Source organism: Plectropomus leopardus, chromosome 8 (genome assembly GCF_026936395.1).
Source record: "Plectropomus leopardus strain MGB_pleo_1.0 chromosome 8, ASM2693639v1, whole genome shotgun sequence".
NCBI classification, from domain to species: domain Eukaryota; kingdom Metazoa; phylum Chordata; class Actinopteri; order Perciformes; family Serranidae; genus Plectropomus; species Plectropomus leopardus.
The window spans coordinates 31,815,319-31,837,558 of record NC_142183.1 but is presented as its reverse complement, the minus strand read 5'-3'; the positions used below and the strand labels follow the sequence as shown (position 1 = coordinate 31,837,558).

General features: G+C 37.9%; 1 protein-coding gene across 3 annotated transcripts in view; it reads right to left on the bottom strand.

Annotated features, from left to right (window-relative positions):
• The window catches only part of il1rapl2 (interleukin 1 receptor accessory protein-like 2), a 487,999-nt gene that overhangs the window by 391,574 nt on the left and 74,185 nt on the right, over nucleotides 1-22,240 (bottom strand). For all 3 annotated transcript variants that reach the window (XM_088081369.1, XM_088081371.1, XM_088081370.1), the window contains exon 2: nucleotides 20,182-20,293. In XM_088081369.1, coding sequence (XP_087937495.1) covers nucleotides 20,182-20,272 — 91 coding nt within the window. In that variant the 5' untranslated portion in view covers nucleotides 20,273-20,293. The remainder of the gene's footprint in view (nucleotides 1-20,181; nucleotides 20,294-22,240) is intronic.

Sequence of the window (22,240 nt, the reverse complement as noted above, 5' to 3'; positions counted from 1 at the left end):
TCCTCATCTTTTTCTAATTTTTACTGCCTTTCATCCTTTCTCTCTGTCTTTGTGTCATTATTTTTCTGCTGTACCAAAGACTGCTACAACGTCTTCAAAGACTAGAGGGTCAGACAGGCAGCATATACCCAAACTTTGTTCAAACAGAACTTTATTTTAAAAAGCCCCACTGCAAGTTCTGCTGACCTCCAATGGTTTAACTTCTGCCATCGGCTGCAGTCATGCACAGGTGTGCTTTAATACCCTGTGATGCCACAGCTGAGTGTGGTTGCAGGTGCAGTAAAGCACATTTCTAACTGCACCCAACCACCACACTGAAAAGCATCTTACAGAAGGTTAGTGGAATCAACTGATCTTTATGATTAATTATGTACAAAAAGTTGTGTTATTTCAAGTAACTTCTTCTTTAAATTTCTACTTTTTTATTTTCAGACCACCACGTTCAAAACGTATCATTGTTAGTCATATTGGCTCATGTTAATGAGTTGAATAAATGTTCTGCTGATGGTTCGCTAAAGATCTGGAAAAAGATGACAACAAATATACAGTTTGTAGGCTGTGTTATACCTACATACAGTATTAAACAAGATTATCTCAATTTTAAGGGAAAATGTATTCTTTTACCTTGCATGCAAAGGGATTAACTTGAAGGATTTAAACAGGATTTAGCATTAAAAAACCCTGTACCAGGCGTTATAGTAAGAGGAAGTCTGTATGTCTCATATTTTCCCTGGGGCATAAGTTCTACTTAACACACGAGGGACACATATGAAACAGGAGATTTGGGGTCGCTCGGCATGAGTATTTAATTTCCTTCATTTCCTGCATCCTGATGATGTTTTTGCACCATTTTGTGCCTTTTTTTACATTAATTTATGGTGTAAATGTCTTAAAATTCTGTCAAAATGAAAGATCCCAGTTACTTTCATGTTTTCATTCAAGTCACAGGCGTGAGCACCTGTTAAGCCTACCTGGCTATAACAACCCACAACCTGGTTTAACAACGCTTACTGCTGTTTGAAGGTAAAATCTTCCAAACACCTGGATAAAAAAGGAAAAAAAAATCTTTCTGCAGCATGGCAAAACAAATTCGTGAATTTTTTTTTCATGTTTTAGTTGTTTATCCAAACCCAGGCAGAAATTTCCTATGTTTTTAGCTCTCAAGAAATGCATACATTTGTATGAAATATAAAATATTTCTGGCGAAAATTTTTGTTTAGATAAGAAAAACAGCCATACTTTGGAAAACAAACTTTATTTTATTATTACTATTTTTTTTTTTTTTTGTGGCAAATGCACATTTAAAAACATGAATATTTATCAATGTTTATCTTCCCAGATGGTACAAGTATCTTTGACAATTCTCTGAATATTTATTTTTCAGGGAAACCTGAAACCTACCTCTGAATGTAGTGATTATACACAAGAGTTATGGACTGGACTTTGCTGGAGCGCTGTTTGGTCTTATTTAATGTTATCACAAGAAACCTAAAGATGCAAATTATCCTTTCAAAACGGAGCTTAAAACTAAAGAGAGAGTCAATCAAGCACATTCTGTACACGCCCACAGAGTCACAATCTGAGGTCTGATCAAGACTTTTGGCACATTAACTAATGCTTCAGCCATACTTAAATGATGAGATGTGTTAATGTCGTAGGCTGAAGCCACTAAGCAGTCTGACCCGACAATTCTCTGACGGTTAAATGAATGTGAACAGCCAATTGGCAGCTTTTAGACACTCGTAGCTCCGCACAAGCCAGCTGGAAAATCTAGTTTTCTATTCAATTATCTGCTGCTTTGTATACTCCTCGCTCCTCTCCTCTTCTCCCCACTGTCCTCTCCTCCCTCTTTTTTCCCGCTGTCATCCTCCCTTCTCCTGTTTCTGAATCCTGTATCTTCTTCCTTTACCCCCTGCTCCTTTTCTCCATCCCTTCCACTCTTGATTACTTCATCTTGAATCATCCTCCCTCTCTCTTTACGCCTCTCCTTCTCTACCTCCCCTCTCTCCTGTCCTCCTGTCCCTGCTCTCCCCTCCTCTGATCTGCTCTCCTGGCTCAGGCCCAGTTAAATTACCAGTTTTACAGAGCGATGGTGACAGAGTGCAGAACTTAATTACACACTGGCTGACAGCGAGGACTACGAGTTAGATTTTCTCTTTCTCTTTTTCCTCTTTTTTCAGCTCTTCCCCATTCCCTCTATCTCTTTCTCAGTTCTCTCTGTCTTCTGTTTCCTTTTCATTTCCTCGCTTTTTTCTTTCCTTCTCCGCTTTCTCTTTGTCTCTTTCCCTGTTATTAATGGCTGGTGAAAACTCTGAGCTCCATGTTGTTTCTATGTGCTTATTATTGGTTGGTGACGTTTGGGGTGATGGCTGTTGGTGGAATGGGGAGGTTGTAGTGAAATGGGAACAGTAAGTATATAGTGGCAAAGACTTTAGAGAGAAAAAAGAAATCGACTCACAAAAAAATTAAAGTTGCCTTGGTTGCTGTCAATAATCTGTGAACATTTTGTGGATAATTTGGGATGTAGTTAAGTAAAAGCACTGCATTTAGGAGCCAATCAAACCCTACAAACAAACAAAACATCATAAAAGGCTTAATGAATATGTCATTTGCAGTCTCTAAAACATAAAAAGGTTCTGTTTCACAGCTTATTATCGACTTTTGAATGTGGAAACAAAACATAAACAAGTGCTATATAGTAGCTGACAGCACATCTTTAAACACTGCCATGAGTTTACAAAAATATTCCAAAATGAGTTTCATCCTCTTAAAAAAATATAAAATACATAGTTGCAGTATCGTTATTAAAACCGCAGTTTGTTTGCAAGAAATATTACTTATTGCATATTTAATATTTGTGGTGTAAGCTAGATATAGGCTAGAAGAAAAGGCAACTGTTGTTCAGGCTGCTGACAATTCAGGTAGTAAACAAGGTTATGTGTCAACAGAAATGTAACAATTGTTTTGAAGACTGACACAGATTTTGAGAGACAGGGATGCACTGGTGAATTGGTCGATGTCTTTTACCAACTACGTGAATATATTCCAAACCTTAATGTATCGATTGGTTAAAAAAAAGTCCAGTTGATGTTGATATCTTGGCATCATTGATATCATGTTTAGTGTGTCAGTTTTTGGCACAATTCTCAGATGAAAACTATGACTTAAAATGCTGTACAATTCCCAAATACAAAGTTCATATGCAGTTCTTGCTGAACTCAAAAGTATATATAAAAATTAATCCATTTTAGCCAGTGATGCATTGAGTTAGCACTGAGCATGGATTGCGTTGTTTGCTTATTAGCATTAACAGCATGACAACCCTGCAAACATACAAAGACGCTGTTTAGATTTGGCTCACTGATAACCTAACATCATTAATCTGGATGGGGCTTAGTGACTGTAAAGTATGGATCATGTATCACATTTTACAGATTTTTAATTCTTCTATTACATTCTAGTATCTTCATTTGTGTGTGTATCATGCAGCGTGTTTGAATTTACTGAACATAGTGTGCGTTGCCCCTTGCTGGTAAATGTTTTGCAGGTCAGTGTGTGTGTTTCAGGTGCTCCTTGCACTCAGCGTGTGTTTGTTCTCTGGATAAGGCAGGTGTTCTAACATTGTTGAGCTTGTTTGTCCGCTGCAGATGGAATGTGTTTATTCATTAGTGCTGCCACTGCAAATACGTGTGTGAGTGTGTGTGTGGTGCTTAATGTACATACCAGTATGTGCATGGTGTGTGTCCAGCTGTGATGCTGTTTTTAGAATTCATGACATCATAATAAATTCATGCCTTTCACTGCAAAGGAGATTGAGCTAAAGACATAAAGACCGAGAAGACCGACAGCAAGAGTAACTGTGTGTGTGTGTGTGTGTGTGTGTGTGTGTGTGTGTGTGTGTGTGTGTGTGTGTGTGTGTGTGTGTGTGTACTTTTATGAGCTGGTGTGACACTGCTGGAGTGTATTTGTGCATGCTTGTATCTTTCTGCACATTCTGACATTCTGGGCGTGTGCATGTGTTTAGGGGGTAATTAATAAGGGGCCTCATATAGTCTCTTTCCCCAGGGCCCCCTGTCCAGATTCATTACTGTCAAACACACACACACTCACGCGCAAACATCAGCAGACATGTAAGTGGACAAGCGATTTCTCAAATACACATATGATAGTTTTACACGTAGCCTGCGCGCACGCACACACACACACACACACACACACACACACACACACACACACACATATATATGAACACGCACACACACACACAAGACAGTGATGTACTGTAAAATCATAGTCAGGCTATAATCAGCCAACCAGTTATTAGAAAGACAGTGAATCCCTACAGTGTTAATATAGGAAAGACACATGCAAAAAAAAAACACAGATGTTGCCACTTTGTGTCTAACATACTGAAAAGCTGCTTTAAAGAGCAAAAGCTACAAAAAAAGCAAAAGATTTCCTCCACATATATTTGAGGACATAATTAGTTGTTCAGTAAAAATGTTTAATAAACTGCTGAAAAGGGCATCCAAATGCAAATCTTCTAATTCCAGGGTGTACCTATGTAAATATTTTTTGTTTATTTTTTTCTAAATAACGGTGCTTTATCTCATGATGTGGTGACGTCATAATGCTGAAGCCAAATAAGGACAGAACTGGTGTGGATAAGGTGTAAAAAAGGGCCTCCTTTGGCCAGGTTTATAACTTTGCGTTTAATCAATGCCCGACCTCCTGTACAGACACCTTCCCAGAAATGTAACTACACGTTCAGGCAATGTTGACCTCCTGTGCAGTGTTGTGAGCTGACAGCAAAGCTTTTATATCTATTCTACTTCACAGATGAGAAACTATAAATTGTGAAGACAAAAAGCCTACCAAAAATGGCATTTTCAGTTCTGTGTATGATTTATCTTAGCTTTAAACCTGTAGAGAGAAAGTCTACTGGTTGCTAGGCTAACTTCAGCAATGGGAATTGTCATGGGCTTATGCTAATAATGTTAGCATGGTGTATATTTGAAGAAAACATGTCAGTGAACCTTGCGAGTTATAATGGAGCCAAATATTGTAATGTTACCTCTGTTAGCCTTTCAAAACCTGAGCAGAAAGATTTAATTTTAATAAATGTGAAGAAGTTGAGGAACTTCACAAGAAATGGGTCAAAAAATAGCAAGATGGTAGTATAAAGTTGCAAGAAAATGATCTGGAAATAAGCAAAGAACATTAACAAGAAATCAGTAAAACGTTAAAGAAAATGATCTTAAAATATTATTCTTATTATTATATTATTAAGAAATTAGTAAATAAAAATATTAGAAAAATATCTGAAAATAAGAAAAAACACTAGAAAGAAATTTGTAAAAATTGTCTGAAAATTCATTCACAGCTAGGCTACTTTATTTAATGTAAAACATTAGAGGCTCATGCTAATAATGGTAGCATGTTGTATATGTATTGTGCAATAGAAAATTGTTTCTATTTTCTTATAAGTTTAAAAAAAGCTGGATTTTGAGTTTGTCGTTACTGTGTCACGTTTAATGTGCATTGGTGGAATTAGCTAAATAAATTTTACTGCACTTCAGAGAAACTCAACACTGTCACAGAAACCCAAACACCAAGTAGCTCTTTGGAGATGTAATTGCAGCCATGCCGACACCATTGCTCAAGTAGACTTTAAATACTCTCAACGGCATGGCCATTTGTGCAGGCTTTGGTGTATTCTCTCTGTAGAGCACATGCACAATTATAAATTAGCCTTTATGCTGCAGGAATGGATGACAGGAGTGACAATACATTATTTTTTAATGAAAATAAGTAAGGAAAAATGTTTTCAAGAAACTCTCGGTTTTACAGTAAATAAACAGAGCTGTATATAAGTTGTGTGTTTGCACTTATTTACAGCATAAAATGCTAATGTGTTTGTGTTTGGACACTGATGTTTGCTCTCCAACAGTCATTGTTGGTGTCGCTGTGCACTATGGGTGTATGGGTATTCAAGGTTGTGCGTGTGTGTGTGTGCATGAAGAATGGAAGCCTTCAGTGTACAGAGTCAAAGCGGTGTCAGCCTTTATCAATATTTGACTGCAGAACCAGAGAACGGATGAATCTTTAATATGACCTTGGAGCACAACAAAGACATGGAGACATGGGGGACAAGAGAGGGAGAGAGACAGAGAGAGAGAGAGAGAGAGAGATGTGGTGGGTGACAGAATAGTGAGTGAGAGGGACAAAGTGGAGATGTGAAGAGAGGAAGACGAGTGGAGAAGTTCAACTTGTTTTGATTTTGTTATCTTGACAGAGACAACAGAGTCGTCTCAAACGGTTAATGCTCCAAGCTGGATGCTGTAAACTCGACAAACTCAAAATGTCACTCAGGACTGTGCAGAACATGACTAAAAGACACATAGAGGTTAATGCCATGGGAACATCTTTTATATCTTTTTACTTTCCATCCATTTCCCCTCCTGCAGATACACAGTCCCCCTCATTGACATTATTTCCTGGTAGCCACAGACTAAGCACCTCCTCCTAAAGCCGATTAGACAGAGAGAGAGAACGTGGAAAGAGAGAGACAGAGAGGACAGAAGGACACTGCAGAAACATCAGAGACAAAGTGCGAGAGTGGGGATAGAAGTAGAGGAGAGGAGAAAAAGAGACACATACAGTAAAAATGGATGTTACAGATGAAGAATTATACATTTAGCGGGGAAGTGGAAAAGAGAAGTGGTTTGGGGTTTGAACTGAGCGACAATGGCTGAATATTTATAGAGGACATTGCAGAGCACATACATTATTCTCTTCTTTTACATGAGAGATAAAACCCAAGCCTCCTACTCAAATCATTCAGTGTAGGAATACATTCTGTTTAGTTTTTTTCCCCTTAAAATGAGTAATGAGTGACGTATAAATAAGCAAATTTACACCCCAAAGAAGTACAGAATTTAGTTTTAGTTAAAACACAATTAATTGCAGTTGCCCTTAAAAATTCTCACCAACGAACGAAACGAACGAAAAACTAGTTGGCAATCAATTGAACTACTTTTTGCCTACAATCTCATATGCATTGCTTCAAATTTCATACATGCAAATATCACCATTGTGCAACATTTCACCTGTAAGTAATGACATGAAATGACAATGATTCATAATTGTCCAAAATATCCATCTGCTGCATGACTGCATATTATGTAGGGAGTAGTGAATCAGTGACTGGGACTTTAGCACACAGACATCAGAGGTATCTATCATCTAACTCGTGGCAAAAAAGCAAAAGAATACAAACTAGTCCATTAAGAGCTTCCCCAGCAGAGAACACTATAAAACATATTTAGAGAAATCATGGGGCCTCTATTTGTTTATGAATCAGTGGGTCCTGTTGCTGCAGTAGATTATGCTGATGCATGCGGGTAAGCTCCTATAGGTGCTCGATCTAACTGCGGTGCAGCTGAAAACTAAGGGATTTGGAAAAATAAACTATCCGTTGTTGTAGAGCCAATCCAATCTGCTCTCCTCCCTCCCCTGTTCCACAGTACCATGCCAAAGGGGAAACATAGACAGACAGTGAAGTCTGGAGAGGCTCCGCCACAAAAGCTTCTCCTGAGAGAACACTGATGTCCTTGTTCAGGAGGAGCAGAGTGAAAACAGCACCTTCAGTTCTGTTAGCTTGGGAGAAGATAACACATTTGGTTATCTTGTAGCACTGGTCTCCAAAGATCCAGCACCCAGCGAAGGAAATAGTACCATTACATAAAAAGTATAGTGCAGAGTGATGAAATGCACAATCTTTAAAAGTTAATCTAAATAATTTATGACATAATACTGGCTCATTTTATGGAAACAAATCTAAATTCAACATTGCTGATTTGTATGAGCAGCAAAGTTTTTTTTTCTCTGTCTACAGCTAGCAAACTCTTAATTGGTAAATATTAAAGGCAGCAAAGCACCCTTTATTTTTTGGAACAGCTAAAGGTAAAAGTCAAAAACCTGTCCAATGTCCACCTCAGGCTAGCAAACCCCTTCGACTTCTACTAACACAGCTACGAATTGAGGACTATAACACAGGCCATGTTCCAGAACAAAATGCATCTGAAATTAGCAGGGATACACCAGTAGCTAATATTCTCAAGATTATTACAACTGTTTATATAGAGACACTGGGAACAGTGGTTACATAACAGGCTCGGGCAGTGGGCCTGTCATGGTATTACAGTATACTGAGGTACTCGCAATTACTGTGTGATTTTCAATACTGTCAAAAATACAGACCCTCAACTTTTTTTAACTTCATAGTGGAGAGACTGTATTGAGGACAGTTTGCATGCAGTGCACATCACTTGCCACTGGAGGTCAGTGCGGTGCAACAGGCACAGCTGAGCTGACTGTAAGTGGTGAAAAGAATGTTACAAGACTGTAAACAGCCGGTTAACAGTGGGTCATGTTGTGCCCAGAACAGCAGAGAGATAGCAGAGAGACTGCAGGGAAAACAGCTTATTTTCACATCTAGCCCAGTGAATTAAGGGATTATTGAGCAAACAAAAGCTGCTCATTGTTAGAACAGTGGAAAAATAAAACCACTAACAAGACCAACAAAGTCAGTTTTGGTGAGTTTTATGTTGTTTCTATTGAGTTTGAATGAAGTGCGTTTAACGATGAGTTAACAAAGCAATTTAGCTAGTCTAAGTTCGGTTGAAGAGAGAAACATAAATTCAGACGGCATATGGAAAATGGCAAGACAGTCTGTAGAACGCACCAAATTGCCAGTCAGAATTCCAGGAAGGGGTGTAGTAATGAAAAAATAGATACCACCCAAGTCTATTACATAACCTTCAAAAGGACCATCAACTTAATCTATGATGCACGACCATGAATGTGCAAGTACCATAGGTGCGCTTCGGCAACAAATAGCACTACACCACCGATTATGCACATGCCCTTAAGTATACTTAAATGTGCTGGTCTTTGCTAATGTTGCTATAGTAGGTAATGGTTCAATTAGGGCATGCGCAAGTGCAAGAACACACACACATGCACACATGTGCACACACACATGTGCGCACACACACACACACACACACACACACACACACACACACACACACACACACAAACAGCCAGTTATCTTTAGTTTTAAAGGGGCAACTAAAGGCCAACAGTGAGAGAGACAGTGCATTGTAATTGGAGTGGGAGCCGAAAACACTCAAACGAACACACACAGGTACACTAACTGAGTGGGAGAAAGTGGATTATCTTTACATGACAAAGCCACTTGTGTTAATTAATGGTGCCGGGGAGAGACGCTAGCTAGGACAGCTGTAAACATAAAAGATATTTTTAATGCTAAATGTCATGATTAGCACACATTTATACACACAGCGGATTTATGTCATTCTACATCTCTGTTATGTCATTTGTCTACACGTAATCAGTCATTTGTGGACATTCTCACAACATTTTTAGAACCAAAAACTGCTAGCTAGGACAACAGTGATGCTCTAACTACTGTTGATCCCTCACTTATACAGATCACTCAATATTTGCAATGATCAGGGACTGGGTAACTTCAACACTATGCTTCGCCTTCTGAATGACTAAAAGATATGTATTGAAATCGCTGGAGCCTTTTTTCCCCTGATGCTTTGTATGTGACAGAGAGAAAAATCATTTTAATTTCAGCTGCCTCCGTCACAGGGGACAGTCTCTTTGGAGACTACATCCACAGATGCACTTAGTTACACATGGGACAAGTAAAGATTATTATCTTGTTAACATCTGGCCTGAATGAGTCTCAAAACACATGTGGCAAGTTAGGCAAAAACTAAAAAGGATATTACAATGTAGAAGAAAAGCCACCATATAATGTTATGTCGAGATGGCCCCTGGCCTTCATAGCAGATCACGGTGACAATAAACTGTCCACTTTTGCTGCTCATTAGTCTTTTGGTTGAGCAGCCAGTTGGGCTGTGATGTGATTTCTTTTCTTTTAATCATGATAAAATGTGAGCAGCTGTGCCATAGTGTGCAAACAAAGTCCATACTTTTTTAAATGCAAAAGACTAATAAGCCAGCGCCTTAGACGGTGACACTGTCAACACTTCCACTAATTGAAAAATCGTATGTGCTAAGATCTCACCAAACTGACACTTACTTGCAAATAAAACTGAGAAAATCTACTTATTTGTTGCAGATCTGTCATGAAGTTACATCACTTACCTGCACCATTCGGCATCCCAGGCAAAACAAAAGTTTCTCCCTGTCTCTTTCTCCAGCTGCTGTAGTACAATAAGAGCTTATAAATGTTGAATATCTCTCATCCTTTGCTCCGGTTTCCCTTGTTCTCTGCTCTGTCTGCATTCTCCACAATGGTGAATAAGTAATTTGCCTTTTTGCCCTCAGCACTTTGAGCAACACCAAGAGTAATGCCAAAGAAAATTCACAACGTTCCTCAAACAATCACTCGACATCTTAAGAAAGACATTAAGACATTTTGTGTTTTTGCACGTTCTCATGTATTGTTGACTTTTTTTTTAAAAAAGATTTTTTAGCTTGGGATTAATATAATTTTTTTTTTTTCTGACAAGTCAATTCTAAGAGAAGTTTTTCAGAGCTAAGTTCATTGCACAGCAAAATCCATCAAGGCCAGGAGTAAAAGTCAAGTATATCAACGTTTTATTGGGGAAAATGTGTCTGCATAGAGGACAGAAGTTAAAAATATGGTCAACTTCAGATGCTTACTAATACAAAATTTTATGTGCAGGTATAGAGAAGGACTGAGCTGTGTGTGTGTGTGTGTGTGTGTGTGTGTGTGCACGTGAGTGTGTATCAAAAGAAAATACTGTTTTGTGTGTGTGTGTGTGTGTGTGTGTGCACGTGAGTGTGTGTGTGTGTGTGTGTGTTTTGTCTCACTTATACCCAGTCAGCACACTGCACATACAGTTTCTCCCTCATATACTGTACAATGCAAATACACACCACACTGAAGCATGACACACACATGCACACACACGGACACACACACACACACACACACACACACACACACACACACACACTCAGTTATCTTTGCTTTTCTTTGCATGTGAGGAGTTAACTGGTGATTAGATCACATTGAGATCTAATCGTTCTTTGATCTCAGGTTGTAGCTGCGTCAGAACACACACTCTCTCTCTCTCTCTCTCACACACACACACACACACACACACACACACGCGGTCTTACACATACATACAAGGGCATTCAGTGGCACTCCATCACACTGACACACACACATGCAGTATGACACACACACTGCAAATCATCTGTATGAGCACATCATATGGAGGTCTTTAAAGACTGTTAAAACAGGGCGGGGGGGAACAGAAATTTAAAGAATAGGAGAATTAACTGATATGAATCAGATGGAAAAGGTAAAAAGGGGCTATAATATAGACAGAAAATATATTACAGCTGCATAGGACACTGTTGTTTCAGTATCTCACAATTTTAGTTTATTCCTATTAAAACATGACAATTAGAGTGTGGATACCTGACCCGAGCCCTCAGTCTCATACATTGCTCTACTGTTCTCTGCTGCTAACCAAGAAAAGAAATGTTTAATGATGTTATAGGCTTGTGAAATGTATCATTTAGCAAAAATAATAAAAAAAAGTTTTGCTTGCAATGTCAATTTTCCCCTGTGCTATTAAATTTAGTATTTAATATTGGTATGTTTCAAGGTATTGAATCAAAGCTAGAAATTTCACTATTGGGACAACACTAGTTTGGACAGGAATATGCCTGAGCCTCACCCTAATGGGAATGCATATATCACCACAAAAAGACGACCAGGTGAGATGAGGAGAAATGAGAAAAGATGATGAAGCAAGGAAGACGTATTCTCAAAATTTGAAATCTCCGTAATTATCAGCATCACAACTGTTACTTTGATACATATGTTTGTACATGAAGGCTGTATGTGAATGTGGTGTGCACAAATGTGTCCGAATGACTTCCAGCCATATTTTCAGCATTGCCTTTGTAACTGTTGAGCTCATTAGCACTTTCAGTGAAACAGGCTAATCTAAAAAACACTTCTGCATCTGTGTAGATGTAGTTGCTTCAACACCATTAGCTTTTCTGTGATTTCTCCCAGACAATGCCAACTGTCTACAGTCTGAAAGAAAATGATACCTTATGTAAAGAGGTGCTTTTGAAAATGGAAATTAACAGAAAAAAACATATTTTTTTTCTTAGAGATGGGTAGAAAAGTAAAAGAAAAACTTGAATAAATGAGGTGCGATACATAATGAATACAGACGCCTCTGTTCGGGGCACAGTCACTGCATCGCAACTCATTTGAACACCTATGGGAGATTTTGAAGAGTCATGTTACTGTAGGCAGTGCTCTCCACCACCATCATCAAAACACCAAATGACTAAATATCTTTTGAAGAATGATGTACATCCCTCTGGTGGAGTTCACAGACTCGGAGAACAAATGACGAGGAGCACTGAAGCTGTTCTGGAGGCTCACTATTCCCACTTTATCACTTCTGTGTACATGCATACAAACAAAGCAACCAAATACTCCCAGTTATAAAACAGTAATGAATCACACAGATTCATAGAGTGTATTTGTCACATGCACAAACACTATGTACAGTGGTACACTCTTAAGGCTGTGCTAAAATGGCTATGTGTAAAATAAATGACAATAATAAGAGTACAAATAGATTAGACAAAGAAATTGCATATTTCAAAAAAAAAAATGCAATATCTGTAATATAACTGTAGTAACACTTCATAATAACCACCATTAATAAATGGTCAATTGAAAGCAATTTAAGTTAATTATTCTAGTTATTATTTTACTGTTAACAATGAAATGGTGATTAAAGGTCCTTTATTATGTTCATTTTCAGGTTTGTGCTTGTATTTTGGGTTTCAACCAGAGCATGTGTACATGCTCTAAGTGTTTATTAGTGATTACTGAATTGTTTGTAAACATTTTTTTAAAAATTGTAGGAAAATCTAAGAATTACTCAGATTGACCTCATATTTGTAGCAACTTGTTTATGATCATTACATGGTTTGTAAATAATCTATAAACATTATTTCGGTGGCTATTATTAAATTGGAATGTTTTTAGATGCACTACACAGTATTTATTTACCATTTAAGAGGGTATCTATCATTAGTTGCAGCTTTACAATAATCCACATAATGTTTGTAAATGGTTTACACACCAATTATTAGCCATTAAAATATTTAATTTAGTATATTCAATGTAGCATTTCTAATCAAATGAAAACATATTTTATGACCACTTCCTAATCTGCTAAAAGTGAAACAATTATTTAGTAAATTTGAATTAATTATCCATTTACTATTTATTAATGATATTACTTATAAAGTGTCACCTGAAAGGGTCATATTATAGTTGTAAAGCTACTGAACAAAAACATATTTTAATTGAAATAGTTTAAATAAAATGGCAAGATAGTTTTGGTTGTATTAGATGCATTAGAGTATTTTAATATTTGACATGAAATGGACAAGACAAAGCCTCTACATTTTAATCAGGTTTTAAATAAGCTGCACAAAACCAACCATGCATCATAAATAGCCTTCTTCCCAAAACAGTCTTGCACAGTTATTATTGGGTCCTGGATTAATAGAGAAGTCATTATCTTAAAAAAGATAATGATCTCCGCAAATTAGATATTGTTAATATATGCACCAGATATTTCCTCATTTGGTCTGACTGCAACATGAGATAAATGTGAATAGCTTTAAGTACCTTCTTTGGTAGACTGCTCCTCTTTGATTGCACGTGGCCTTGAATTAGAATTCAGTGTCGCTACCTCCTCATACCAAAATGTCCAACTTTTCAAATTGAACTTCAAACAGAACTTTTGCCATAAGATTGATAGAGTTTCACAGAGTAGCCTCTTTGATAAATACGAACAGATTGTATTTTGTAATCAGATACAGACACGACTGGGAAGCTGGAACAAAAACTCTGAAATATTTCACAGAAATGATGCATTGAATTGTACACTGCAGCAGGAATATGAATCACTACAATGAAATAATCAGCAAACTGAGGGTGTGGATGACGCTTGAGAAGAAGATAAGAAAAAAATAAACAAATTCCTCACATAATTACTCTTTTAGTTACTCAGACTTAGCTCATGAATTGCAGTAAATTACCAGCACATATTGCATTCCTTCCTACTGCACTGCATCCTGGAAGCTGTTGTATATGTGCTTTGTGCTGTAGTGTGTTTACTGCAAACTGCACGATGCATTCTTCATGACCCCCATTTGGAAGTTTTTGACATGTTTGCATGATCTTAGATGACAAAAAGATGTTCATTAAACACTCATGTATTTGTGAATTTGTGTATATCTGGGTCTTTTAGTGTGAGAAGCCAGAGTCATAAAAGTCTTGTGAACAAACAACCCTGCTGAAGTGTCCTTGAGCAAGGCACTGAGCCCAATAGGCTTTAAGGTTGATGATACGTACCAGCCCAGTGGGCAGAAGAGAATGTTGGCATTTTACATTCCTGCAAACCACAAATATATTACATTTTTTTGTTGCATATCCATGATATCAACTTTTTCTAAAGTGGCGTAATAAATAAGCTGACAGATGACCATGGACGTCTTGTCACTGAAGCGAGACACCTGCCGAGCTGCAGACCACTATTCAAGACCAACAAACACTGGTTGTCTTTAAGGCGACCCTTAGCAGTGTTTCCAAGAGTGTTTGCGGCGCCTAACCTGGGTATTTGGGGAAACCTGGGGAAAATTGCAGTGTTTCTAGCATTTTCTCCGTAATTATCATCATGTTAATTTTACTGGCATATAATGTTTCCAAGTGTCATTTAAGCCATGGAACCTGGGTGTTTTCACTGACACATCACGCTGATTCACAGCACTGTTTGAGTCACAGAACCTTGGTGCTTTAAGCAGCACGTTGTGATGTTTCACAGCGTTTGTGGCAGTGAACCTGGGTGTTTTTTACCAACTCATCATGGCATTCCAAATGGTTCTGGAGCCATGGAGCCTGGATGATTTCCGCAGGAGATCACAGCGTTAATGAGCAACATTTGAGCCACGGAGCAGCACATTACAACATTTCCCAGCAGCATTTGTGACACTAAACATGGGTGTTTTTACTGACACATTGCTGCATTTTCCAGCTGTGTTTTAGCCACTATTTTCTTTTCATTTCACAGTGGTGTTTGTGGTACTGAACCTGGTGCTTTTCCATTAAAAGGCCGCAGTGTTTCCCAGTGACCTCTGAGCCAGGGAACCTGGGTGCTTTTCACCTTCACATTGCAGCGGTTTTACAGAAGTGTTTGTGACACCAAACTTTAGTGTTTTTCACTGACACATCGCAGCATTGCCCAGTGAGACACCAAACATTGATGTTATAAGCAAATGAATTTTGTTTTTTTTTCAAACCATACTCGTAGTTGAAATTTTTCGACGTTTCACATTTCATGAAATAATGAACAAATGTAACACATCTATAGTTTGCAGAAATGATCAATGCAACATTTTTTTCTTTTTCTGGCAATTAGGTTGAATGTCCAGTGCATTATAAAATCTGACAAGTTTATCTAACTTTAAAAAAATATAGGAAACCAATCGACTTGAAAACATAAGAACTGTTAGTCTTAAGTGAACTTTACTTAATATCTAACTGTTAAGTTTACATAAAAATGTTGTATATGGTTAACTTAAGTAACTTAAAAAAAGACAAGTCAAATGAACTTGTTCTTGTTGTTTTATAGTGCCGCCGACCAATTAAACAAGTTAGCATGACTTAACCGAACAGTTGTGTTTACTCAGCTGACCTCTGCAATGAGGATGTCCTTACAGGGACCAAATATAGTATCACTTTGTCATTGTATCTTTTTATAAAGTCAAAGTTGTTTATCATTTTTGTGCTGATCTGTATAAACATCACTTAAAGTGGTTCCTCACCTACCACCAGCCTTGTCACCGCTGTGTCTCATCACAATTTGTCCACTTTTTGGTGCAGCGGGTGCTGCATCAAAGCACAGCAGGGAGACTGACAAAAGGAAATGGTAGTTCCTATCCATATGGTGTCCAGTTAAACACACACACACACACACACAAACACACACACACACACACACAAGCAGCGAGGGAGAGAAAAGATCTAACAGCCTATCTTTGGCTGACTGTAGCGGTCGCCCACATAAATGTCCGCTTGGCTCTGCTCTGATCACATAATTGCTCTGCGCACACCTCTCCCACACACACATACACAGAAGGAGAGCGCACATCCACAGAGCATACACTAAAGAACACTTGGGGAGTTCACACACACGTACACTTAAAACCTGGATATACACTGCACCCACACACACAGTCACTGTTCAATATGGCATGAAGCAGACTGTTTCACACATGCAGGTATGCCTGCAAGCGTATATGCACACACATGCATGGCAAAAACTACGCCCACCAGCTCACCCACACGGTCAGTACGTGGAGTGTGAGAGAGACACAGACGTGCAGAAAGAAAAAAGGTGAGAGCAGAGAAAGTAGAAGATGAGACTGAGCAAGGAGTGCAGTGAACACTCTGAAACCTACCCTGAGTGAGCTTTACAAAACACACATTTACTCACACGAAATAAATTCAGCGGAATTGTGTTATTTTTACTTATTGGACTTTGTGTTTTTGTCTGAATCCCTTTTCTGTTGTATATCATTTTCGGTTGGAAGTTTGCCACGTACTTAAGGGGAGGATCGATAAGCTTCTGCCTGCTGTTTCTGATCTTTGACCTCATTTTAGTGAACCAAAAATCCCTACAAACAGAATCCTTCCACTTGTACATTACAAACATGTCTTATGTCTGCCAGTACATAAAATGATAATAAATGGGTCTTGATGTGCTAATTTTACTCAATCAGATTTTTTAAGTATTTCTCCATAACATTATTCATTAATGATTAAATAATTAACTACAAAGAAATTAAAACCTCTTAATCTGATAAGAGCTTGAGTTGAAAGGCTGGGTCTGCCCTCTTCTTAAAGGAAGGCAGCTAGCCAATAGCAAGCAGTTTTGTCAATGACTGACACCTCTTATTGCCAATGAAATTCCCTAGTCAAAGATGTGCAGCTGAAATTAACATGGACTATTAAAGTGTAAAAAGTGTAAAGAGTAAATATGCATGAATAATAAAAGGATGGCTTTTTTTGTTGTGGGGGAAAATCAAAGTCTTTCTTATTAATTTACATTTTGCCAATGACATTTTATATACATAGTAAGGTCCTAAATAGACATTTGTTTTCCTCTCTTAATCACACATTTAGTACATTGTTTTAACCTCTTTTGGAGCATGCCAGTACAAAACCTTAGAAAAATGAGTAATATGCTTATTTTCTATGGTCTTGTTATCTACTTTGAAAATGAACAAGTTCAGGCTTCATGCTATGGTCCCATAGTGTTTTCCAGCCAATAAATCCCAGCTATAGTCATCAACAGGCATCTGTTTCCAACAAAATAATCAGGTGGGCATAAAAAAACCCTCCTATTTCAATGCAAGTAATTTTACTGAGCTTTTGATATTAGAGAAAAACCTTCAGTGATACCTTGCAAAAGAAGCTGTATATGTGCAAGAGCAACTTTCAATCTACTTTGGGTACAACTTGAATAGGCATTTTAGGCAATTTTCACAGGAGTGGTGAAAGGTTAATTAAAGTAATCCATGGTATTCATTGATTAAAGCTTTGACATTTTAGAAAATATGCTCATTCACTGTTGAGAGTTGGATAAGAAGATTGATTACACTTTCACATCTGTACAGTAAATCTTGAGGGGGAAAAGGTTGTCAGGTTCTATCTGAAAGTAACAAATCCCCCGACAAGTACCACCAAAGCTCACATATTAACATGCTTTTTCAGCTTGTTTAATCTATACAAAAACAAAAGTGTATAAACGACATTTTTAAATTGGGTAATGTGCTGGACTATTTCTTGGCCAGGGACAGGAACTTCCTGGAGTCCCAACTGGTTGCACGGCAACTTCTCAAGGCTTTAAAGTTTGGATTTTTGTCACTTTTGACAAATGCATATTAAATTTTTCCCGTGTTTCCAGTGTTTATGCTAAGCTGAGATAGCTGTCCTCTAGCCGCAGCTTCATAATTACTGTACAGACTTGACAATGACATCAGTCTTCTCATGTAACTCTCGCCAGAGAGCAAATACATCCATTTCCCCAAATGCGGATCTATTCCCTCAGGAGTCTAAAAAATCTGATCAAAAAAAAAAATATGATCAACAGTGACCAAAGACGCACCAACTGTTACCAGATTCTAAATCAAATGCTGCTAAATCCCGATTGGTGCGCAGGAGTACATGATATCACCTTTTCATTAACTGAGCCCAGCACATTTCAAACCAGTGACAAGAGCACAAAGAAACCACTAATATGCAAAGCTCTGATGTGAAATAGCCAAAAGTGTTGTAATTGTTGTCAGCCCATGGTGTGTTCATATGGGATCCCATCTCTCGTAGTCAGAAGCTTATTGTGAAGATGATCTATGAGGGCCTTTAAAGCTCTACTGGAACTCTGTTATTTTCACAGTAGCTTGGTGAAGCCCTGTTATGTAAGTCCTAGAAGCTGTGTGTGTAATTACAAAAAGGATCTCTGCAGGATTGTTATGATTGCCCTCAAATTCCCTTGTTTAAACCGCGAGGACCTACACTCACAAACAAGCATAATAGAGAGGCAGGATTACATTACAGGGGAATCAATTCTAACTGGATTGTTATAATTAGATGACCTGAGTTTGCTAAAATGTCGGTAAGTAATTCTCTGTGTTTTTCTTCACTTTCAGGACCTGGCAAGGGAGCATGACTATAAAATTACAAATGTTGTTGGTAATATTTATAATTACAGAGCTTTCACTTGTAAAACTACAGATAAAATATTCTGTGTATTGAGAATAGCATTTCCAGATTGGAAATGTTACACTATCGTACTAGAGGCTCAAAATGATCATATTTTGTGAAGAATTACTGTACGCCAGTCACAATCACAAGAACAAATATGTTAGATTTATAAACTTAGTAAACAAGTATTTAAACAAATTTTTGATACATTTACAAATCTACCCATACTTACTGCCTTAGAGAGAAGCTAATTCTCAGTCTACATGGCTTAGCCCACGGCTAACTTTTTTTTTTCAGCATGCTGATTGATGCATGAGATCATGTGAGAAGTAATGCATGAACACAGATATAGGAGCCAGGATATGAGTTAAAATGAGATGTGTTAACTAAACTAAGTGTCACAATAGTCAAATTATCGTACATTACAGCAATTTTGAAATAATTAATTGTGCATCTTACAGAGGGCAAAATGATCGTACAAATACGATAATTACAGTACATCTGGCAACACTGATTTGGAAGGATGCTGTGCAAACACTAAGGAAGCATGTAACTGACACACAATCCGCATGTATGTGAAAAAAAAAGATTGAAGATATATAGCTGACCTCTGTGCCTACTCACATTATTGAGACAGCCTGCAAACTCCTATAGCCCAGTCAAAGTCTCTCTGTCGAGCAACAAATCCATAAAAGACCATCAGCAGATCTGTCATCTGCCGGCCACTGATACACAAATGAGCCCAAAAGCAGCAGCAACAAATGACAGCAGCAATCAGACGGGCTGATCATTACACACCCTCAGCAGAAAAACAAGCGGCAAGGAAACAGAAAGACAGCTATCTGAGCTCTGAGATAGAGTTTGGAGAGAAGTGTTATCTGAGAATGGCAGAGGCGATGATTGTTGAAAGAGAAAGAAATGGCCAGAGCAAAAGAAGGAGTACATATCCATTGCACCAAAATATCAATGCATCAGAAAGGACAAGAGTAGGGGGAATTGTTGGGGAACAGAGGGAGCATATTTGACAGCAATAAGGGTGAGGAGGAGTAGTATAAGACAAGACAAGAGGTAGCATTATTGTTGTATTCGAGAAAAGACCGAAGAGTGTTTGCAATGAAAAAGGAATGACAGCAAAACACAAAAACAGAGAATATCAGTAAGAGACAAAAAAAAGATAAAGGCTGGGAACTTTCAAGGAGAGAAAGGCTCATTTTCAGCAAAATGACATGGCTTCAAGTGTCGACTACAAATACCAAGGCTGTTCATCCTACCTGAGTTCCTCTTGGAGATGTACTTAACGCCATCACAGTCTCCCGAGGCGAGGAGGAGGAGGAGGAGGAAGAGCAGGGATAACGTCTTCATCTCTCTATTCTCCACTGGCACCTTCAGGAAACAGGGCATGGAGGGGAAAAAGTGTTAGAGATAACATAGCATATATCATGATTCTCCCTGGCAATAACAAGCACACAGAATGCAGACTGCATCTAGATATATACTGTAAACACAAGTGCAATGACACCATTACAGCATGTTGAAATCAGAATTCTCTCCCTCACACATGATTGTTACAAGCATTGAAAAAAAGTCTAACTCACGTAAATTGGAGAGGGTCTTCAATGTCAAATCACACAACGAATCCTCATACAAGAGTTCATATGATACTGAAAAAATGCCCAGGCATTCATGTTACATACTTAACTTATCGCGATAATTGCAAATACGGTATAGCAGCAATCAAGGAGACTGCTGAGCAACCAGCAAGAAAAAGACTCTGCACTAACATACTGTATTTGCAGCAGCATCAAAGAACACAAAGAGTTTTAATCAAGTATTGGCTTATTTTAAATCAAAAGGTATGATGACATTTCAAATAGTTGAATTAAAATTGTTTTTTTCACTTAAAAAAAACGTGTGTGCCACCTGTGTTGCAATAAAAATATTTGTTCCTTAACAAAAATAATATCATTAATTGCTTTTATTTTGGCCAAGGGAATCATAACATGAATTGTTATTTATTGTTATTAACATTATTTTGCAGTATACATGACCAAGTATGACTAGTTAAGTAGCCCTCAGAGAATTTGTACAAGCTTTGCACTGACCATACAAAGAAAAACACCTCCTCATCGAACCACAGTTTAATGAGTTTGAGTCATTCATCAGAATGCATGTTGGCCATTCATGTTAATGTCATGCAGAAAGGGAGTCAAGGAGTCAGATAGTGCTTTTATTTTGGAACTACAATAATAAGTCAAACAATGAATACTGTAAAGACCCAGCTTTGTTTTTGGATTGTAGCAGCACTATTTGTCTTTTTTTATGAGTTCAAATAAATGTTAAAATGTCTGTATCTCCAAGTCTTTATGAGCTACAAATAAAAACACAAGAAAACAGAAAATAGGGTAACCTCAAATCTTGTTGTGTGTGGGCCAATATGCTCTAAAAAGTGAAGAAAAAAAACCCTCCGCTTTATTACAGCAATGGCAGCGGGACCAGGAAAAAAAAAAAAACATTAATATTGATCTGAAACATGGGTTTGGTAGGGTTTTGAAAACATTTATTTTTCAACTGATTAAATTCAAAATACAGAAACTAAATTAGATTCGACCATAGGCCATGAATACAAAGGCTGCAGAAGCTTAGGGACACACACATACACACTCGCGCTCTTTGAGCCATGTGAGCCAGCCATGTGAAATCACATTGATAGAACACAATCACATTTTCTCATGCTTTGTGTGTACAAACTGCAGTGTACATGCACACACATTCACACAGTAAACCAGAGAGATCGAAGAAGAAGATTGGCCATGCCAGCAGTCATTTCATTGTATTTTTCATACATGTGACAATAAAGGGGACTCAAACTCTAGCTTGACAGCTGATTGAAATCACATTTGATTCACATGAACGGTGGGGGAACTGATAATAAAACCTTGTAGGGTGTAGATATGTGAGCCGCAGTCATTTGCCTTTGAAGATGGGCAATGAAATGATGGCATGAGGATCTGAAACTGGGACCAAATTGATGTGGAGAACAAAGCTGAAAGAACAACATCATGATGAAGGGTACTGTATGATGTTGCCACAAACAGTAAGAAATGACTCATCTCTACTGGCTTTCAAGGCGTCCTTCCTGTCATCACTTGTAATTGAAAGTACAATATATTTCAGCATTTCAGCTCTTGATTTAGAACTCAAAAGCACACACACTTTGTTGTCAACCAGAACAAGTATGTAGTGTGTCATGATCTTGAGAGCATCACAGGTGCAGTTCAAATCACAATTATGGTAATAATAATAATAATACTACAGTCCAGCAATTGGGTC